The sequence below is a fragment of the Myotis lucifugus genome, unplaced genomic scaffold (assembly GCF_000147115.1).
Source record: "Myotis lucifugus unplaced genomic scaffold, Myoluc2.0 scaffold_49, whole genome shotgun sequence".
NCBI classification, from domain to species: Eukaryota; Metazoa; Chordata; class Mammalia; order Chiroptera; family Vespertilionidae; genus Myotis; species Myotis lucifugus.
In genome coordinates, this window is record NW_005871097.1 from 681,162 (window position 1) to 700,738 (window position 19,577).

General features: G+C 38.8%; 1 protein-coding gene across 6 annotated transcripts in view; it reads left to right on the forward strand.

The window, feature by feature from the left end:
* Positions 1–19,577, forward strand: part of RPS6KA3 (ribosomal protein S6 kinase A3) — a 112,831-nt gene that overhangs the window by 91,377 nt on the left and 1,877 nt on the right. For 5 of the 6 annotated variants that reach the window (XM_006088532.3, XM_023753673.1, XM_023753675.1 and 2 more), the window contains 6 exons: positions 2,133–2,291; positions 4,288–4,449; positions 7,383–7,459; positions 7,736–7,853; positions 15,092–15,232; positions 15,845–17,734. In XM_006088532.3, the coding sequence (XP_006088594.1) occupies positions 2,133–2,291; positions 4,288–4,449; positions 7,383–7,459; positions 7,736–7,853; positions 15,092–15,232; positions 15,845–15,967 (780 nt within the window). In that variant the 3' untranslated portion in view covers positions 15,968–17,734. Of the gene's footprint in view, positions 1–2,132; positions 2,292–4,287; positions 4,450–7,382; positions 7,460–7,735; positions 7,854–15,091; positions 15,233–15,844; positions 17,735–19,577 lie in introns of those variants that run through there. The other variant, XM_023753676.1, reaches the window with a different exon arrangement.

Genomic DNA, 19,577 nt, shown 5'->3' on the forward strand with positions numbered 1-19,577 from the left:
AAATTCGTGCACGGGGGTTACCTCAGCATTCCTGCACTTCTCTTTAATATGGGACCCTTGGGGATGTCCGACTGCCGGTTTAGAGGCCAATCTAAACCACTCACCTTCCTGCATGATCACCCCTAACCACTCTGTCTGGCCAGCCAGCTTGCCCCCAATAGACCCCCCCAACTGGCCTTCTCACCCCCAACTGCCCCACCTTGCTGGCCTGATTGCCCCCAACTGCCCCCCCCCAGCCTGCTCGCCCCCAACTGCCTCCTCCTGCCAGCCTGATTGCCCCAACTGCACCCCCCCTGCTGGCCTCATCGCCCCCAACTGCCCCCCTGCCGGCACACTTGCCCCAAACTGCCCCTCTCACTGGCCTGGTCACGCCCAACTGCCCCCCACTGCCAGCCTGCTCGCCCCCAACTGCCCCCCCCCCGCCAGCCTGCTTGTCTCTAACTGGCCACCCCTGCTGGCCTGCTCGCCCCCTACTGCCCCTCCCTGCCGGCCTGCTTTGCCCCAACTGACACCCCCCTGCTGGCCTGCTCACCCCCATCTGCCCTCCCCTCCTGGCCTGATCACCCCTAAACTTCTCTGCCTCGACCCTGCCACTATGGCTTTGTCTGGGCGGTGGCCACAGAGTCCGGCTTGGCTTCCTGGTCGCTGGGGTGACCCAGGAAGCCAAGCCAAGCCTCCCGCCCACTCTCTAGCCGGCTTGGCTTCCTGCCCACTCTGGCTGGCTCCATGGCTCCAGCCAGTGCCGCCATCTTTGTCGTGTCAATTTGCATATTCCCTCCTTATTGGCTGTGGGAGCCGCCATCTTTATCGTGAATTGATGGTTAATTTTCGTATTACTCTTTTATTAGATAAGATAGATAGATAGATAGATAGATAGATAGATAGATAGATAGATAAACATGTGAAGCTGTTTAACCTAAGTGACTTTTAATTACTGTAACCTCCAAGAATCCAACCAAGTAAATTAAAAAGGAAGTATAAAAGATACTTTCTCTCATCTTTGCTTTGGAAACTCCCTAAGCTGTCATCATTTTTTTTAAAATCCTCACCCCCAAGGATATGTTTTTTCATTGATTTGTTTTTTAGAGAGAGAGAAAGGGGGTGCGGAAAGAAACATCAATTTGAGAGAGAAATATCTATCAGTTGCTACCCATATGAGCCCGGAACAGGGATGGAACCCACAACCTAAATATGTGCCCTGACCAGGATATAAACCCACAACTTTTTGATGTGCAGGATGATGCTCCAACTGAGCCACCCGGCCAAGATGCTGTCATTATTTTTTACATCTTTGCTCCTTCCCTCATTTCAAATTCCAAAGTCTCTAAATTTTTCCCCTCTTATTACAGCATCTCCAACATTTTAAAATTTCTTATATCTATGTCTATTTCTCCCTCCTGGAATAAAAACTTTGAGGACAGGTACCTTGTTTTTTTCCATATTTAGGACCCCAGTACCTGGTACCTGTTTTGAGGCTAAATAAAAGTATGCAGTAACTCTGTGGTGAGGGGGAATAAAAGGGGCTGAAGTTTAATAAAGGGGTTATTTCAGTTCAGGACTGTTTGGAATATAAATCCAAAATTACAGAGAGTATTCAATTTCTACATAAGGAGTAAAATGGTGTGCTTCTGGGTAGTTGGCTGGAATTTCTTTTTGCTATGTAATCTTCCTACTAAATTTTCAGTTTAACCCAAACCAGAATAATTCATTGTACTGTGTATATAAATATAGAATTTATGCACTTTCAGAAGTTCTAAGAAAACCACAGGAGTATGTCTTTGTAGCAGTTCCTGCCCTCACCAGGAGATAAAAAGGTCAAGAGGAACAAACCCTAAGTGCAAAAGTTCAGTGCCCCTTTGTATACAATGTCCATAGTTACTTTGATTTCCATGAATTAAGTTTCATTGAAGAAAATTACAGGTTATTTTTCTGACATTCAATCTCATCAATTCCTATTTTAATAGTCTATGTGTATAAAACTTTGCAAGATTTATATCTTCCATTGGTTGTGATAAGTAAAAATTTCCTTGAACATAAAGTAAGTTTTAATTTCTCTTTAATATGCAAAACTTTGTTCTGAGCACATGTAAAGCTTCAATAATTTTTTTACATTTTGGTGTTGAATTTTATAGGTATATGATGATGGAAAATATGTGTACGTGGTGACAGAACTTATGAAAGGGGGTGAATTGCTGGATAAAATTCTTAGACAGAAATTTTTCTCTGAACGAGAGGCCAGCGCTGTCCTGTTTACTATAACCAAAACTGTTGAATATCTTCATGCTCAAGGGGTAAGTCTTTTTTTAATGTCTTATGTGCATAAATATTATGATATATATAAATATATGTATATGTATACACACATAAGTACACACACATAAATACCTTTTTTTCTTTTCTTCATGTTTGAGCTAAAATTACAAAGGTACAAGTTACTTTATGCATGTAATGGAAAATAACTACTATTAACTTAATTATCCTACTATTTTCCCCATTAAGCTTGAAGTGATACTTTGAAATCCTAGCTTGTTTATATTAAATTCTTACACATCCAAACAAAATGTGGATGATATCTTCTAAACTAGAAGACATAGCATCATTTTGCTAGGCCACTCTGTATTCTTGAGAACTGGGCCCATTTCATGTTCAGAAACAGAACCAGAGAATCATGAGTTGTATTCTAATGGATGAGGCCAAATAGTCACCTGGCTTCTGGCTGGTGGATGCTGTCCTCATTCCTTCCTGCAGGTTATCAGTAAATAGCATAAAAATCATGTTTGTAAAAGAAGGGAAATTTATGGGGTGGGGAGACAAGGGCAAAGGAGAAAACAAGGGGGGGGAGAGAGGTAAAGAGAACAGCAGAGGTGAAGAGGAATGAGAAGCAAGAAAAAAATAAGAGATTACTTCTTGAGTTTATTTTCTTTTTTTAATATATTTTTATGGATTTCAGAGAGGAAGGGAGAGGGAGAGAGAGAAACATCAATGATGAGAGAAGAATCATCGATCAGCTGCCCCTCGAACACTCCCTATTGGGACCGAGCCTGCAACCCGGGCATGTGCCCTGACCAGGAATTGAACCTGTGACCTCCTGGTTCATAAGTCAACCACTGAGCCACATTAAGGAGTTTATTTTCAATACTTATTCTCATTGTGTTTCTCTTTGCCCCCTAAAAGTGAACACTTAGACTGTTTTGATTTAATACTAGAACTTCTTGACTTCTAGCTGGTCAGTAGTCACCTAGTACTGTAGCCAGAAATTAGTAAAATTCGGTGTTCCTTGAAGAGTTTATGACTTTGCAGTCATCTAAGTCTTCTAAGTTCTCTTCTCAGTGCCTTGGCGGTAAGAAGTTATTAAGATGATCTGGAGAAGTCATGTTCAGGATGTTAGGAACTAAAACTGGGGTCATTGATCAGAATATAGACTTGGAATTTGATGATGGAAGAAACATATAAGTCTAAATAAGGAGTGAGAGGCTTATGATAAAAGAAGTATTCAAGTAGGTGATTAAAGGAGGAAAATAATACAAAACTCTAAAGGAATGTTATCTTTGTGTGTGTGTGTGTGTGTGTGTGTGTGTGTGTGTGTGTGTGACATTGTTGCATGGATAGCAAATAGGGAATACATAAAGTCTGAATTTTTTTTTCTTTTTACTCCTAAACCCTATGCCTGATCCATTGAGCCTGTCAGCACAAGTTTGTTGTGTACAACCATTATACATACTGTTCCCTCTACTTAGAATGCCTGTTCTCCGCTGTTCTGGCTTGTTTATTCTGTTCTAAAGATCTTTAATCAGATGTTACATTCTCTAGAGACCCTCCCTGACCTCCCTAGTTTTATGCCCCATCTCTCACCTGTTTATTCTCTGCCTCCCGACACTACCGTGTGAGCTCCTAGCATATAAAGGCAAGAATCTTATGGGTCTTCTTCACCATAATATGTGCAACTCCTTATATAATACCCTTGACACATGATAGGCACTCAATAAATATTCGTTTAATGAATGAATAACCTGGAGACAGATATTATTGCTATTTGCATTTTTCCTTAACCCACTTACTCAATTGGACAAAGAGTGGGGAAGTAAACACTACTCTTTCTTCCTTTTCTCTTTGCTCTAGTTCTGTGTTAGAGTTACACTTACATTATCAGCATTTTATAATGTTGGGATAATTTAAAGGCCAGCACTCATTATCTTGTTAAGTGCAGTCCCTGACAGTTTTGAATAAAAAATTTTCTATAATGGAAATGTATTGTAAATGTACCTCTTTACTTTGTATTTCATTTAGGTGGTTCACAGAGACTTAAAACCAAGCAACATTCTTTATGTGGACGAATCTGGCAATCCAGAATCTATTCGAATTTGTGATTTTGGCTTTGCCAAACAGCTAAGAGCAGAAAACGGTCTTCTCATGACACCTTGTTATACTGCAAATTTTGTTGCACCAGAGGTAATTATGAAATAGTTTGTTTACAGTATTTTAGTATATTTAAAAACTCATTTTCTGTATTTAATATAGAATAATTAATAGTTGTTTAATTGAAGACTTACCAAACAAATAATTAAAATAAAATAGCAGCCCTTTTTCTTCTGTTGATAGTTTATTCTGTCATCGGTCCACTGGTACCTATAATCCTCTTCCTGCCCTGACTTCTGTTTTTCTGTATCCGTAGCTGTCTGTTATCACTTTTGTGCTTGTTGGTGCATGGAACTAAATAGAAACTCACTTATATTCCACCTTTCCTAATATCTTTCTAATTCCCTGGTTTTGCCACTATCTTATGCATCTCCAAGGCTAAAACATCATGGTGTCTTCTCGTCCTTAGCTACCTGACTAGTTACCATTTCTCATCCCCCGAAAGCAGTTCCGTTTTCTTCTGTTCACAGACTGCCACCCTAGCCCCTGCTTCCCTCACCACCCCTCAGGTGACTGCCTCAGCCTCGGTGCACCTTGCCCTCTTATCATTCTGCGATCATTCCACAAGAGAGCTGCAAAGCTACCTAAGTCTTCTTCAAGCACTACTTTGATCAAGCTGCTTCTTTTCTTAAGTAATTGCAGTCCCCCATTGCAGTAAATCTAAACTCCACTGCTTTGCCCTCAAGATTTCATATCTTTATCACTGTGTAAAAAAAAATGTAACTATGAACAAGATAATAGAAAATAATAGTAAACCTTAATATAGGGCTTATGTGCCAGGCACATATATTAACTGATTTCATCCTGACAACATGTAGTTTCATTCTCATTATAACTCATTCTCATTATAACTGTGAGGTGAGTACTGTTATCAGCATTTTACAAGAAGCCAGGTACACAGTGAGAGGGTTATGTAATTTGCTTGAGGTCAGGTCTACATTTGAGCCCAGGCCATCTGCTGCAAAGTCTGTGCTTTTGGTGTCCAAGCAAGGCCACTTAATCTAGCCATCTTGTTTTTCCTACTGCATGCAAGCAGTCTACTTCTAGAAATCACCCTGTAGCTGTTGCACCTGGGCTTATTGGAATGTTTTTTGCTTTAAAACCTACCTCCAAATTCATCTTCAGGATATCGACCATGATTAAACTCTCCTTAGACTTGATCTTTTAATTCTTTGTCTCCTGTTCTCCATTTTGTCATCCAAGTTAAAACTTTGAAATCTTCCTGAAAGCCTCCCTATCATTTTTCTACATCCAGTCTGTCACCAAATCCTTTCCATTTTGTTTTCTAAATATTTCAGACCTTTTTCTCCTTACTCTATATATCCAGTCTCTACTAGTGCAAGTTCTCACAGCCTTTCACTTAGTTGGCTACAAATTGCTTCCTTTTGGGTCACCTTGTCCCCAGTCTTTCTCCTTGCCAGCGTTTCCTCTATACCTTGAGTCAGTGGTTCTCAACCTGTGGGTCGCGACCGCTTCGGCGGTCGAACGACCCTTTCACAGGGGTCGCCTAAGACCATCCTGCATATCAGATATTTACATTACAATTCATAACAGCAACATTACAGTTATGAAGTAGCAACGAAAATAATTTTATGGTTGGGTCACAACATGAGGAACTGTATTTAAAGGGCCAGAAGGTTTAGATCCACTGCCTTGAGTTATGTTTCTGGTATACACATCTCCTTATTTTATTTTCCTGTTTAATGCTTCAATGACATTTTTTTGCCTACAAAAAAAAATCTAAATTCCTTAACAACATGTGTATAAAATCCTTTCAGTCTCTCTAGTATCACCTACCTGGAGATCTGGCCATAGAGAACTATTGCTAACTATACTCTGCTCTCTTGCCTCTGCCCTTTGAGTGTCCTCTATCCTCCCTCACCTCCTTTTGCCTCCTGAATTCTTACTTACAGGCACAGTACAAGCAGGCTGCCCCCTAGCCTTTCTTCTTTCCTCATATCAAGAATGAATTGTTTCCTCATCTTTATACCCATAGCACTTCAGACATAATTGTATGATATTTATCATGTTGAATTGTTAACTACATAACAGGGTGCGGCAAAAGTAGGTTTATAGTTGTGAGTACATGAAACAGAGTTTATTCTTGTATTATTATTTATTAATTATAGTATTATTTGCCATACTAACAAATGTAAGCCTACTTTTGCCCCAGCCTGTATGTTTATTTCCCCTGTCAGATTCTGATTTTCTTAAGGAAGCCAGAGTTGTTTTGTATTGTCACAGTTCGTGCCTGATTATAGTTGGTGTTTATTAAATGCTTGAGTGAGCTGAAATATATATACAGTGTATATATATATATATATATATATATATATATATATACAGTGTGTATATATATATATACACACACACACACACACACACATATATATACAATTTCACACTATACATTTGTGCTGTTATATGTGGTCTTAAAAGTACCGATTTTTGTAACCATTTCTATAGCCCCATACAAAATATACATTCATTTAAATAAGAAACTTACCTTCATAGTTCTCCATGTGCCAAGGCAGCATTCAATAAATGTTAATTTAAGAGTGTGTGTATATATATATATATATATATATATGAATTATTAGTAGTAGAAGGTTCTAGAATAGGATTAATATATTGTCTTGTTTGTTAATCATGTTCTATTGAGGTTTTTCTTTTAATTTACTGATTTTAGAGAAAGAAAGGGAGGGAGAGAGGGAAAGGGGGAGAGAGGGAGAGCTAGTGAGAGAGAGAAAGAAAAAAGAAACATTGATTTGTTGTTGTTCTTATTTATGCATTCATTGGTTGTCTCTTGTATGTGCCCTAACCAGAGATTGCTCTAACCAAGTGAGTTACCCAACCAGGGCTTTTCTTACATGTATTTATTTAGGAGATATAATCCCATTCCCACAACCTATCTAAATATATATAATAAAGAGTGGTGTGTTAATACTAATTTTTACTTTTTCTAGGTTTTGAAACGACAAGGCTATGATGCTGCTTGTGATATATGGAGTCTTGGTGTCCTCCTCTATACAATGCTTACTGGGTAAATATATATTATATATGCTATAGGCATTTATTAATCAATATTTTGTTTATATTATCTTTATTTTTTAACCTTTATTGTCATATCTTATTTATGTTTTTTTATATTAAGTCTAATGAATATTTCATAACATACCTTAACCTGGTGCTTTGTGGAGCAAGTATTACATTAATTGAATTACTCCAAGTACTTTTGGATACCGCAAATAAATATAAAGATTACCATCCAAAAAAGAAATTTTATCAATTAGCATTTTAATTTTTTTTAATAAATTAGTTACACTCCATTTGCAAATGGCCCTGATGATACACCAGAGGAAATACTGGCACGCATCGGCAGTGGAAAATTCTCACTCAGTGGTGGTTACTGGAATTCTGTTTCAGATACAGCAAAGGTAATTTTTCATAATTCTTGGTGAGAATAAATAATATCAATTAGAAACTTGTTTATAAAGTAGTATTTTGAAGTGATGTTACCAAATAAGTTGAACTCAGAAATGGACCAGTTATTTTGTTTCTTCCCCAAAAGGCATTGTTTGGGCTTTGTTATCTATACATCTAAAGTTACTTCTTGCTGAGGAACATGATAAATAGTAATAGTCGTAGTCTTCATGATTTGTGTATCTACTCTGTGCTTCATGCTGCACTTGACCTAAATTATCCATTTAATCCTCTTAACCCTGTAAAATAGGTGGTAGTATCTCCATTTCATAGAAGGAAACCAAGGCCCAGAATTGTAGTGTGAACTTGTCCATAGTTACATACCAGATGCATGTGGGCACTTCAAAGTAAATAGCTGATTCCAAAGCTCTCAACCCCTAGAATAACTGTACCATGTTCTAGTTTTGGTCTATATTACAAAGAACGGGGTCTTTTCTTTTTCACAATAAACAGTAGTATAGTTTTATAGTGCCAGCTGGAAATCCATTTAAAAAGCCTTTCTCACTGGAAGATCTTCCATCCCCTGAATAACACTGACTTGGTTTCCACCTCTACTCTAGTTTCACTGTATTCATTGAAAATTTTTTTTTCCACTTCAAAATAAGAAAAACATAGAGGAGACAAAGAAGATAAATACTGGTAAAAGTGTTTTGCTGATTTTTCTTACAGGTGGAACTTGAGTTGATTTGGTTTTATAACTGAATTTTAAAATGAAATGTTAGTCTTCTCCTTTTTAACAATAAAATTTCTTAAACCAGAAAATTTCATTTTTCTAGGTACTTGTTTCTTTTTTAATTCATGTGTTGAACATCTACAGTGTGCTTAATAAGTGTAGGCTCCAGAAATAAAAGATATGACTCAGAATTCCTGTTCTCAAGGAGCTCACAGTCTAGTTGGGAAACAGCCAACTAGTGTCACAAGTGCTGTTGTAATGGTACTAGAGGCCCGGTGCATGAAATTCGTGCATGGAGGGGGGGTGCGTCCCCTCAGCCCAGCCTGCACCCTCTCGCAATCTAGGACCACTGGCTCCTAACCGCCTCTGCCAGCCTGCCTGATCGCCCCTAACCATTCCGCCTGCCTGCCTGATCGTCCTTAACTGTTCACTTGCCTGCCTGATCACCCCTAACCGCTTGCCTGCCTGCCTCATCACCCCTAACCACCTCTGCCTCAGCCCCGCCTCCACGGCTTCTTCCGGAAGGTTGTTCAGCTGTCTGGTCTAATTAACATACAGTGGGGCCTTGACTTACGAGTGTCCCGACTAACGATTTTTTTCGAGATACGAGCTGTCTCTCGGCCGATTTTTTGCTTTGAGTTGCGAGCTAAAATTCAGATTACAAACCAGCTTCAGATACCCCACCGCTAGTTGGCGCAGCGAACGTCACAGTGAACGCCACAACATCAGCCCAGCATCACATGTCTCACTCGTTCACTTTTTGATTTGACATACGAGTAATTTGAGTTACGAGCTCCATCACGGAACGAATTAAACTCGTTAGTCAAGGCCCCACTGTATTACGCTTTTATTATTATAGATGTTTTCTCTGATAAAGAAGTTCAGATGATGCTCAGTCAGAAAGATTTCAGGGAAAGTTCCAGAAGCAATGGAGGGACTTTTCAGGTAGCTTTGGGGAATAGAAGGATGTAGTCCAGCCCATGCTGAGGGATCAGCACATGTGGTTTGTAATCATGATGGCAAAGGAAGGGCAGAATGTGTGCAGGGAGCTGCGAGTGGTTTGATATGACTAGCACAGGATGTATGTAAGAAGGTAGCTGATGAAACCCGATTATGAAAGGCTTTGCAGGTCATGCTCAGGATTTGGGGTTTCACTCTAGGTATTGGGAAACTGTTGAAAAATATTAAGCATTATAGTGATCAGATTTTCCTTTTTTAAGTTCACTCTGTGGAGCAGTAATTTTTACCCATAGAGTTGGCCACAAACTTTGTCATGGTCAGTTGTGGGCATATCAAGTAATGTTACCAAATAAAGTATCAGAGCTTAGACATTGCCTACTTTTTTAATAAGTTAAAGCAAGTCACGGCTATCTCTCTAATTTCTATAATTTGGTTCTTACTTGTATTCCAGTATGCTTTTTTGAGTGAAAGAGAAATGCAGGTGAGGAGGAGATACAAATAGACCACAAAATATTGCATCCATTTCGCAGCCTGTGCTATAAATGCCACATTATTACAGTAAGCCCTCAATTTTGTGGACCTCAATTTAACAGACCAGGTTTAACGGACAAAATTTCTAGTCCATATGTCATATGTGAAAATTAACACTCTGTTAATTTTAAAATGCTTTTAACCAAGATTTGCTTATAGTTAAATAATCAGATAATTTTTATTATTACTTTACTTTTATTTTAAACAAATTTTAGTGAATAGGCTATATGTTGGAAAAAACTGTAGTAATTTCACCGACATAAATAAATATTACATATCTACAGCTATAGTCTACATATTTAAATCTGAGAGTCACCGCTTGAAAACAATGTTCAGTGAATGGTTAGCATGTGATCACACCACATTGTCGTATGGTGTGACTTTCTGCAGCAGTTCCAATGTATGCTGTGCTGGCCTGAGCTAAGCCATGCCCCAGCCGCTGTATGCATTTGTTTACTTGCAGTGACTAGTGAATGCACCCATTTACTAGGCCTATTCAGTATAAATTTAAAATTACAATAATACATATAGAAAACTTTTCTATGAAATTAAACTTTTCATACATACTTAATTACACAAACATGTCTACATAAGTAAAAACAGGTAAACTAATTTGTCAAATTTTTAACATACGCATTTGGAAAACCTACTTTATTATATAACAGACTTTTGGCTTTAATGGACACCCCCTTGCCTGAATTTGCCCGTTATATCGAGCTTTTGCTCTACTAATCATTTTTGCTAATCTGTGCAGTTAAGACTTGAGATTACAAGCATGATATAATATAGTAAATATCCACATAATTGGGAGAGATGACTATCAATCTGATATGTCCCCTCAAGAGCAAGTTGCACATGTGAATGTCTTCAAGCCTATGTGTCTTTGAGAAGAATAGGACCACAGCTACCATTTTGAGCACTTATGTGCCTACACTTTTATTATTTTTTTATCCTCACCCCAGAACAAGTCCATTGATTTTTATTTATTTACTTATTTATTTATTTTAGAGAGAGAAGGGAGAGAGAGAAATATCAAGCATTTGTCTCCCACATTGGCCTGACCAGGAATCGAATGTGCAGCCATTTTGTATATGGGACAACGCTCCAAACAACTGAGCCACCCAGCCAGGGCATCCAACACTTCTACTTACATTACTTCATTTAGTCTTCACTGACCTAATATTAGGGATATTACACATAAGGTTTTGCAGTATTTGGGGTGATGAATGATGAGTAAACCAGAACAGTTCTAGTAGGATTTGAGTCAAATGGAAGATAAATTTAGGAGGCAGAATAGTTTCTGGTATATTGGACATAAGAAGCAACGGAGAAGCAGATATCAGGAGTGCAGTCCACATTTCCACCTCGGGCAAATAAGCACTTGGTGGCGTCCTTCACCAAGATGTGGAATACAAAAGAAGTAGTTTTCAGAGGAGTGATGATTGCAGATTTGGACGTTATGAATTTGAAATGCTTCTGTGATGTATAATTAAGAGATATATATCCACTGGGCCAGCGGTCGCCAACCGGTGGTCCATGGACCACTGGTGATCCGTGAGGTCCGAAAGGTTGGCGACCGCTGTACTAGGCAACTGGCTATATGGATGTAGATTTTACCAGAGAAGTCTGGGGGGACATTGAATTTAGGAATTGTCATCATCTGTAGTAGCTAAAGCCATGAGCATGAATGAGCTTATCTGAGCAGAGGGATAAGAGAGCCATGGAAGGAATTCATTTCAAGAAAAAGCTTAGGAGGAGCTATTGAAGGGTAGTGGTAGAAGTGATTCTAAGTGACTTGGCCAAAAGGGCACTGGTTAAGACACACACCTGAGTAAAATTATAATAGAGTTATGTTGTGCTTCTGGGCAGTTTTGCAACCTTTTCTTCATTTAAAGCATATTTGCCCACATTCAGAATTTGGAAGGGGAGGTCCCTAATTGTTTTGCTTTTTATGTATAATTCCATTCATTTACTCCTGTTCTTAGCTGTTAATGATAACTAAAAGTAAGAACCTATAAATATCTAATAGCAGGGGAGTACTTGGAATAGTATCTCCCCAATATCCAGTCAACCAGCAGGTTCTGTCAGTTCTATCTCTTAACTATCTCAATTCCATCTATATTACTCCATCTTTTATATCCACTCACCAAAGCTATTATCTCTCACCTGTCTCAAATTGGAGTCTCCAGGCTTGCCTCCTCCCATCTATTTTCCTCCACACTTAGTGAGTGTAATCGCTCTGAAGTACAAACCTGATTGCATCACTTCTTTGTTTTAAATGATTCATTGCCTCCAGAAAAAGTCCAAATTTGCTAATATGGCTTATAAGGACCTTCACGATCTGGTCCTTTCTTACCTCTCCCACTTTATCTGCTGCCATGTTTTCCTTTACGATATATGCTGCAGCTACATCACATTCTTTTCAGTTCCTTAATGTGACATGTTCTCTCCCACCTGAGGGCTTTCCCTCAAACACGCTTTGTTCTACCTTCCTGAAATACTCTGTTTCTCCCTTCCTTCTCTAATCCAGCTCCTGCCTATCCTTCAGGTCTCACATTTCTCTAAAGGAATCACTTCAAAGCCACCCTGCCTTGTTCAGGTCAGATCTCTCTCTGTGTTCCTCTAGCTGCACCTCACATTTATTCATCCCATCAAAGAACTTACTCTTTGCTTTGTAATTGATTCCCTCACTGGGCTAAAAGCTTGTTGAGGTCACAGTTCCTTTCTATCTTGTTCACTGTTAAATACCCAACACCTAGCAGAATGCCTGGTCTTTAATGGATACTCAATAAATATATTTTGAATGAAAATCAAACAAGCCCTGGCCAGTGTGGATCAGTTGGTTGGGCTTAGTACCATGCACCCCGAGGTCGCTGGTTCAATTCCTAGCCAGGGCACTTGCCTGAGTTGCGGGTTTGATCCCAATGGGGGTGTGCAGTAGACAGTCAAACAGTATTTCCTCTCTAAAATCAATAAAAAAACATTTTTTAAAAAAAGAAAATGAAACAAGTAGTGCATGGCTTTTACAATAAATCACAATTGTGTTATTTTGGAGAGTATAAAACTATATAGCAATTATGTGGATCTGTGTTTCAAGCGTAGGAAAGCATTTGGCTAGATAGAAAGCATTTGTCTCTGGAAGAGTAGGATTCTGGGTATTTATGTTCTTTTGCTTCTCTGTATTTTTTATTTTTCTATAATGCCCAGGAGTTGCTTTTAAAGCAGTGGTTCTCGCCCTAGCTGGTTTGGCTCACTGGATAGAGCGTCGGCCTGGGGACTGAAGGGTCCCAGGTTCAATTCCAGTCAAGGGCATGTACCTTGGTTGCAGGCACATCCCCAGTAGGGGGTGTGCAGGAGGCAGCTGATCGATGCTTCTCTCTCATTGATGTTTCTAACTCTCTATCCCTCTCCCTTCCTCTCTGTAAAAAATCAGTAAAATATACTTAAAGCAGTGGTTCTCAACCTTCCTAATGCCGCGACCCTTTAATACAGTTCCTCATGTTGTGGTGACCCCAAACTATAAAATTATTTTCGTTACTACTTCATAACTGTAATTTTGCTACTGTTATGAATCGTAATGTAAATATCTGATATGCAAGATGTATTTTCATTGTTACAAATTGAACATAATTAAAGCATAGTGATTAATCACAAAAACAATATGTAATTATATATGTGTTTTCCGATGGTCTTAGGCGACCCCTGTGAAAGGGTCATTCGAACCCGAAAGGGGTCACGACCCACAGGTTGAGAACCGCTGTTTTAAAGTAAGAAAAATAGAATTCTGTAATCTTAGGAAGGGCATTTAGAACTCTAATTAAATTAATGTTATTGGATAGCTCTGCTTTTCAGTATTACCAACACACACAAAAAAAGTTTTACGAGGCTAAAAAATCACTTAGAAATAAACCTATCAAAATGTGGAAACCTCAGAATATCTAAGGGGAAAAAGGAGCCAAAAAGCCCCAAAAGATACATAAAATATGGTAATTCACCCTTTATAATGCACCAAAACTACTGTCACTCAGAGGAGAGACTTAGGTTTTTACTTTTTAAAAAAACAAAACAAACACAGCCCTAGCTGGTTTGGCTCAGTGGATAGAGCATCGACCTACAGACTGAAGGGTCTCGGGTTCGATTCTGGTCAAGGGTACCTGCCTGGGTTGCAGGCTCGATCCCTAGTAGGGGGCGTGCAGGAGGCAGCCGATCAATGATTCTCTCTCATCATTAATGTTTCTCTCTCTCTTCCTCTCCATTCCTCTCTGAAATCAATAAAAATATATTATAAATAAATAAACAAAACACAAATTGTCATGTTGACCAAATAATTGTTTTTGATACTGGACACTAAACAGGTCTGAGGCCACCTGTCAGTACTTGAACCAGATTAAGCAGAGACAGGGTTGAATCATATATGAGCATTTATTCTAATAATGCCGACAGTATGGGCAGAGTAGTAGGTCATCCTTAAAATTCTGCTCTGCCTTTTTCTGCCAGCTGGCTGATTATATAGGGAAGATGAGGATAGCTACTTGCAGCTGCAAGTGTAACATGGAAAGGGGAGGGGAGGGTTGGCAGTCTGGCCTTCAGGAGCTCAAAGTCAGATAACAAGGTGGCTAATCTTCTGTGATGTTGCAAACAGCTCAGCCCGTTCCTGGGACTGGAGAATAGTCAGCATTCCTGAGAAAACTCCCGGAGGGGGTCAGGGTCTGGGCACAGCAACTAAGTCAAAGCACATCCTGTTCTTGGTCTGCTTTTTAAATGTTTGTGGGTTTTTTTGCAACATATCCTCCAGTTTCCCAAGGTCTGTAAGAAAACCTCTTATCTATAGTTAGTAAGATGAATAATCATTAAGCAACTGTGGTCCTATTCTTATTACGTGCCCTTCCCCCTATCATTTTGAGCCCAAAAGGCCTACCTACTGCCAGGAAAAAATATTGTCATAGTTAGGAAAAATGCTCAACAGTATAAGAAAATCAAACAAAAAGGTTTAAGCTTGCTTTATTATTATTATTATTCCCATTATAGGACCTGGTGTCAAAGATGCTTCATGTGGACCCTCATCAGAGATTGACTGCTGCCCTTGTGCTCAGACACCCTTGGATAGTCCACTGGGACCAACTGCCACAATACCAACTAAACAGACAGGACGCACCACATCTGGTCAAGGTGAGCAGCCCAATTCAGGTCCTGTTTTCCATGTGTCCTCTAAGAGAGACTGTGAGATGCCCCCTCCATGTCGCAGCACCTGGACCGGTCACTATCCCTCAGCCTGCATTCAGTTCTCCTGTGGGATTCTCTTACAGTGGGTGATTTAGAAAAGAAAAGGTCAAGCTGTGCCGAAGTGTTGTAATAAATCTAGTTTAAGAAAGACCTCTAAATTTCTGAATTTATCCATCAGATAAGCTTATGGATTTCCTATTTTCTTTATACTTTCTTATGCACAACCCAAAGCAAACTACAAGTTCCAAAAGAGCATGCTTTGCTGCCTCTGAAAATAAAGATTGCAAAGGAAAAAAAGTTGAACAGTCCTGAGAAAAGTGAGGACTGCTTGTTATGAAGCCATCCCTGTCTTATCCATTATTTCAACCTCCCACATTGGCCTCTTCAATTTTAGTTAAATCAGAGGGTTTGGCCAGTGTGGTTATTTTCATTATGAGGCTAATAAAATCTATATGTTTGCTAGTGAAGAAATTATCTGGGGGAAAATGTTCATTTCATGTTCTGTGTACATGACTACCCATTGTCATTTCTGTTTGGATATTTCTTTCCTGTTTTCAGGGTGCCATGGCAGCTACATATTCTGCTTTAAACCGTAATCAGTCACCAGTTTTGGAACCAGTAGGCCGCTCTACTCTTGCTCAGCGAAGAGGTATTAAAAAAATCACCTCCACAGCCCTGTGAAGTGACCTCAGTGAAATATTTGGTACCATGGTGTAAGCTGATAGCACAAGTTCTGGCGACAGGTAGCACATATCTGAGAGACACCTGCAAGCACACACTGTCCCAGCTGGTACCCATAATGCTGCTGCTCCTGCTGCTGCTCCCGCTTTCATCTCTTCTCGCTTTACATGATTGTTAGCAAGTTAGATTTTCCTGGAGCTTCGGATGAAATGGAAATGGAAACATGATGAAGATATATTCACTGAATCAATAAGAAGAAGAATGAACATATGAATACCACCTAAAAATACACTGAATAAAGTACTCTACACCATATAGCATTATTTTTATAGAAAATATTTCATGTCCCTTAAATATTCTTTGTTAGTTATAGGGATGGACAGTTTATGTTAAGCACTTAGCTTAAACAATCCGTTTATATTAGCACTGTATCCCTTGTGCCATCCAACATTTTGTATGTTTTTGTAAACAGTTCATATACAGTACATTTCTGTACTGCTTTCTTTAATGTATACATGCCTTGTTTAACTTGGAATCTTTTATTAATAATCAATTGACTATTAAATCTGGTTAAATAGTTCACCTGGATTAACAGTATTGTTGGACAGCGCTAAAAATGGCCAGATTGTAGAACAGCTGTTGAATGTAATACTTCCAAAATGTACATATCTTTCCCCATGTCTGTTTCACTGGTTCGTTCGTTTGTTACTTAAAGTCGGGTGCTCTGTCAGACTAACTTGTAGAGCTGTTACGGTAGAGAAAGTTATATGTCTGTGGCATGACATCAAGAGTACACCTATGAAGTTAGTTCATATACTTTGCAATTCTTTAGTGTTCTTTTTTTTAATTAAGGAAGTAGTTGTTGCACTTTTAATCTTAAATAGTGTCCATACTTAAAATTGGCATATAATTTGGAATTTTGCCAATATACATCCAAGGCCTGTGGTGGAGAAATTGGCCAAGGAAATTTTAGCAACAGGTCATTCAAGTCCCAGTGGATATTTCATGTTTAAGTAGATCAAATTGCAGAATTTAGCGTATGAATAACAAGATACCTGTTCTTGTATACCTGTGAGAAAAGTATGCTTTTTTGGAAAAACAGTAAATGAGTTCTATCCCATTACGATGCTTTATATTAAATACTAATTTGAGTGTAATAAAAGCCACAGGCCTCTATATGAAATTGGATTAAAACTTTCTTATTCTAGGGAATAAAACATTCTTGATCAAACAATATCTGTTCTAACCTAAAATCATAGCTAAGGTAGATTAAGTGAATATCTAGCATTGAGTGTTTTCTGAATTTCTCCTGATGATTTATAGCTGTGTAGTACTTCCTTTAACTTCAGATATAATCACTTTTCATAATGGTCACTGAGTCTGCTTAGATTACAGTATTATCTACATCTAATGTGGTAGTTTCCATAATTTTATTTGATTAAAGAAATTTCTGTATCCATTATGACCTGTATCTTTGCCAAGTTACCTAGCATACATCAATATGTAATATTGAAAACATATGAGCAAGGATAAAGTAATTTAACTTACCTCATCAAGAATGTGCCCAAACAGATCTTCCTTCGTCATGTATTAAGCCATTTATATCAGAAATCTTTTTCCTGCCAGAAACTTTAAGTCTTTCACTTGAGAGTACAAAGCCAAGAAAGCGTGGTTTGTCTGTCTTGGAAGCACTTGTTATTCCTTAATTTCTCCTGTATGCAATTAAAGAGAAAGGAAAAATCTATAACATTCCTTTTGCCCAAGTGACCCAAAATGGTTATTGCATAGAAATCAAATGTAAGTTTATCTTCTAAAAAATGTGTAAGAGGAGGGATTTCAGAAGATCCAGATGGAGAATTTTTTAAATTCTTGAATATGTAGATGCTTTTCATTGCCCAGAAAGAAAGCTCCTTCCTTCCTTCCTTCCTTCCTTCCTTCCTTCCTTCCTTCCTTCCTTCCTTCCTTCCTTCCTTCCTTCCTTCCTTCCTTCCTTTCTTTCTTTCTTTCTTTCTTTCTTTCTTCTTCTTCTTCTTTTCTTCTTCTTCTTCTTCTTCTTCTTCTTCTTCTTCTTCTTCTTCTTCTTCTTCTTCTTCTTCTTTCTCTCTCTCTCTCTCTCTCTCTCTCTCTCTCTCTCTCTCTCTCTCTCTTTCTCTTTCTTTCCTTTCTTTTCAGTGTCTTAAACCCCAGTCATCCCAAATTCTTGTAGCTTTTAAAATGTTAATGTAAATCTGGGCATATATTCTCAGATTTTTTACACTGATGCTATTCCATAATTGCTTAGGTGTATTTTCCCAGTGTAGTCTTTTAGAATCAGAAGTAAATGTGTAAACCCTTATAAGTCATCTAGTCCAACTTTCTTGTATTGCATGTAAAGAACCTGTGACCCAAAGCAAAGACTAGAATTCTTAACTTTCCATTTAGTTTTTTCCCCCCCATAACACCATGCTGCCTTCCCTTCAGATTATCAGCCAACCAGAAGCTGAGTTATTCAAAAACTACATATTTCTTGGGGCACTCCTCTACTGGTATATGAACTCAAGTTTATTGCTTTCAAAGATAATTGCCTTCTTTGCCTAGTCCAACTGCCAGTTTTGTTGGAAAAAAGCAAGTTATATGTTCACAAAACTGAAGGCTTTCTGCCTAAAAAGCAGTTCGTGAGCATAATTTATTGTATCTGTGGTTCTGGTGTTCGTATTGCCTTTGATTTACAGCAGACAAACTTGGCCAACAGTGTGCTCTACATGTAGTGCTTGTGCTGGGCTAACATTTCCATCCATTTCTTCACCTCCATTTCCTCCAGGCCCCTATAGTTGTGGTAGTGAGGCCTTCACCAGTTAGTGTTGCTGCTTCCCAGGCTTCTCCCAGGAGGTTTTAGTTCAGTCTTAAAGATACTTCAATGTGAAAGAAGGAACTAAACTATCAGGCTACTTTCACAAACCTCCTCTTAGCTTATAATTAAAAATAATATCCTAAATGGTAGATTGCATTTAGCATTGCCAAGCGTATACTGGAAAATACAGATTATACTACCATGTGTTTTGTATCTTCCCTTGCAAATGATGATATTAAACTAAGGTAAGTTTTTGTCCTTTTAATTTTTTTATATAAATTATTTCCACTCCCTCTAATTTATAGAGTTGATGTCTTCTTTTAAGTACAATAGACCCTTGTGTGTAACAGATTTGATATGGATTCATTTATTCATAAGCAACCCCAAAAGTCCAAAAGTGTAGTAATGTTTGACAAGGCAGAGTCGAGATGCTGTGAAGCTGATGGGTGGGAAAAGTCAACTTAGAGTCTGGAGAGGGTGTGGTGTGTGTATGGCAGGAGATTCCACATTTCCCACTTGGTGGGCTGCAAAGAGCAAATTTGGGTCAACCATTTCCCATCTGTTTTTAAGAAGTGGTATGGGCCAGGAGACATCATGGGAGGTGGGATTGGCCTGTTACCTGTGCCCTGCACCCTCGGCCCAGGAAAGACTTGAAGGGGTAGAGGGGTGCAAAGGCTTCATGAATAGACAGAATAGTTTGGGTAGGAAAGGGGCTGGGATAGGTCCAGCCTGAGATGAGAGCAGAAAAACATTCAAGATTTGGGGGCCTTGGTACAGATA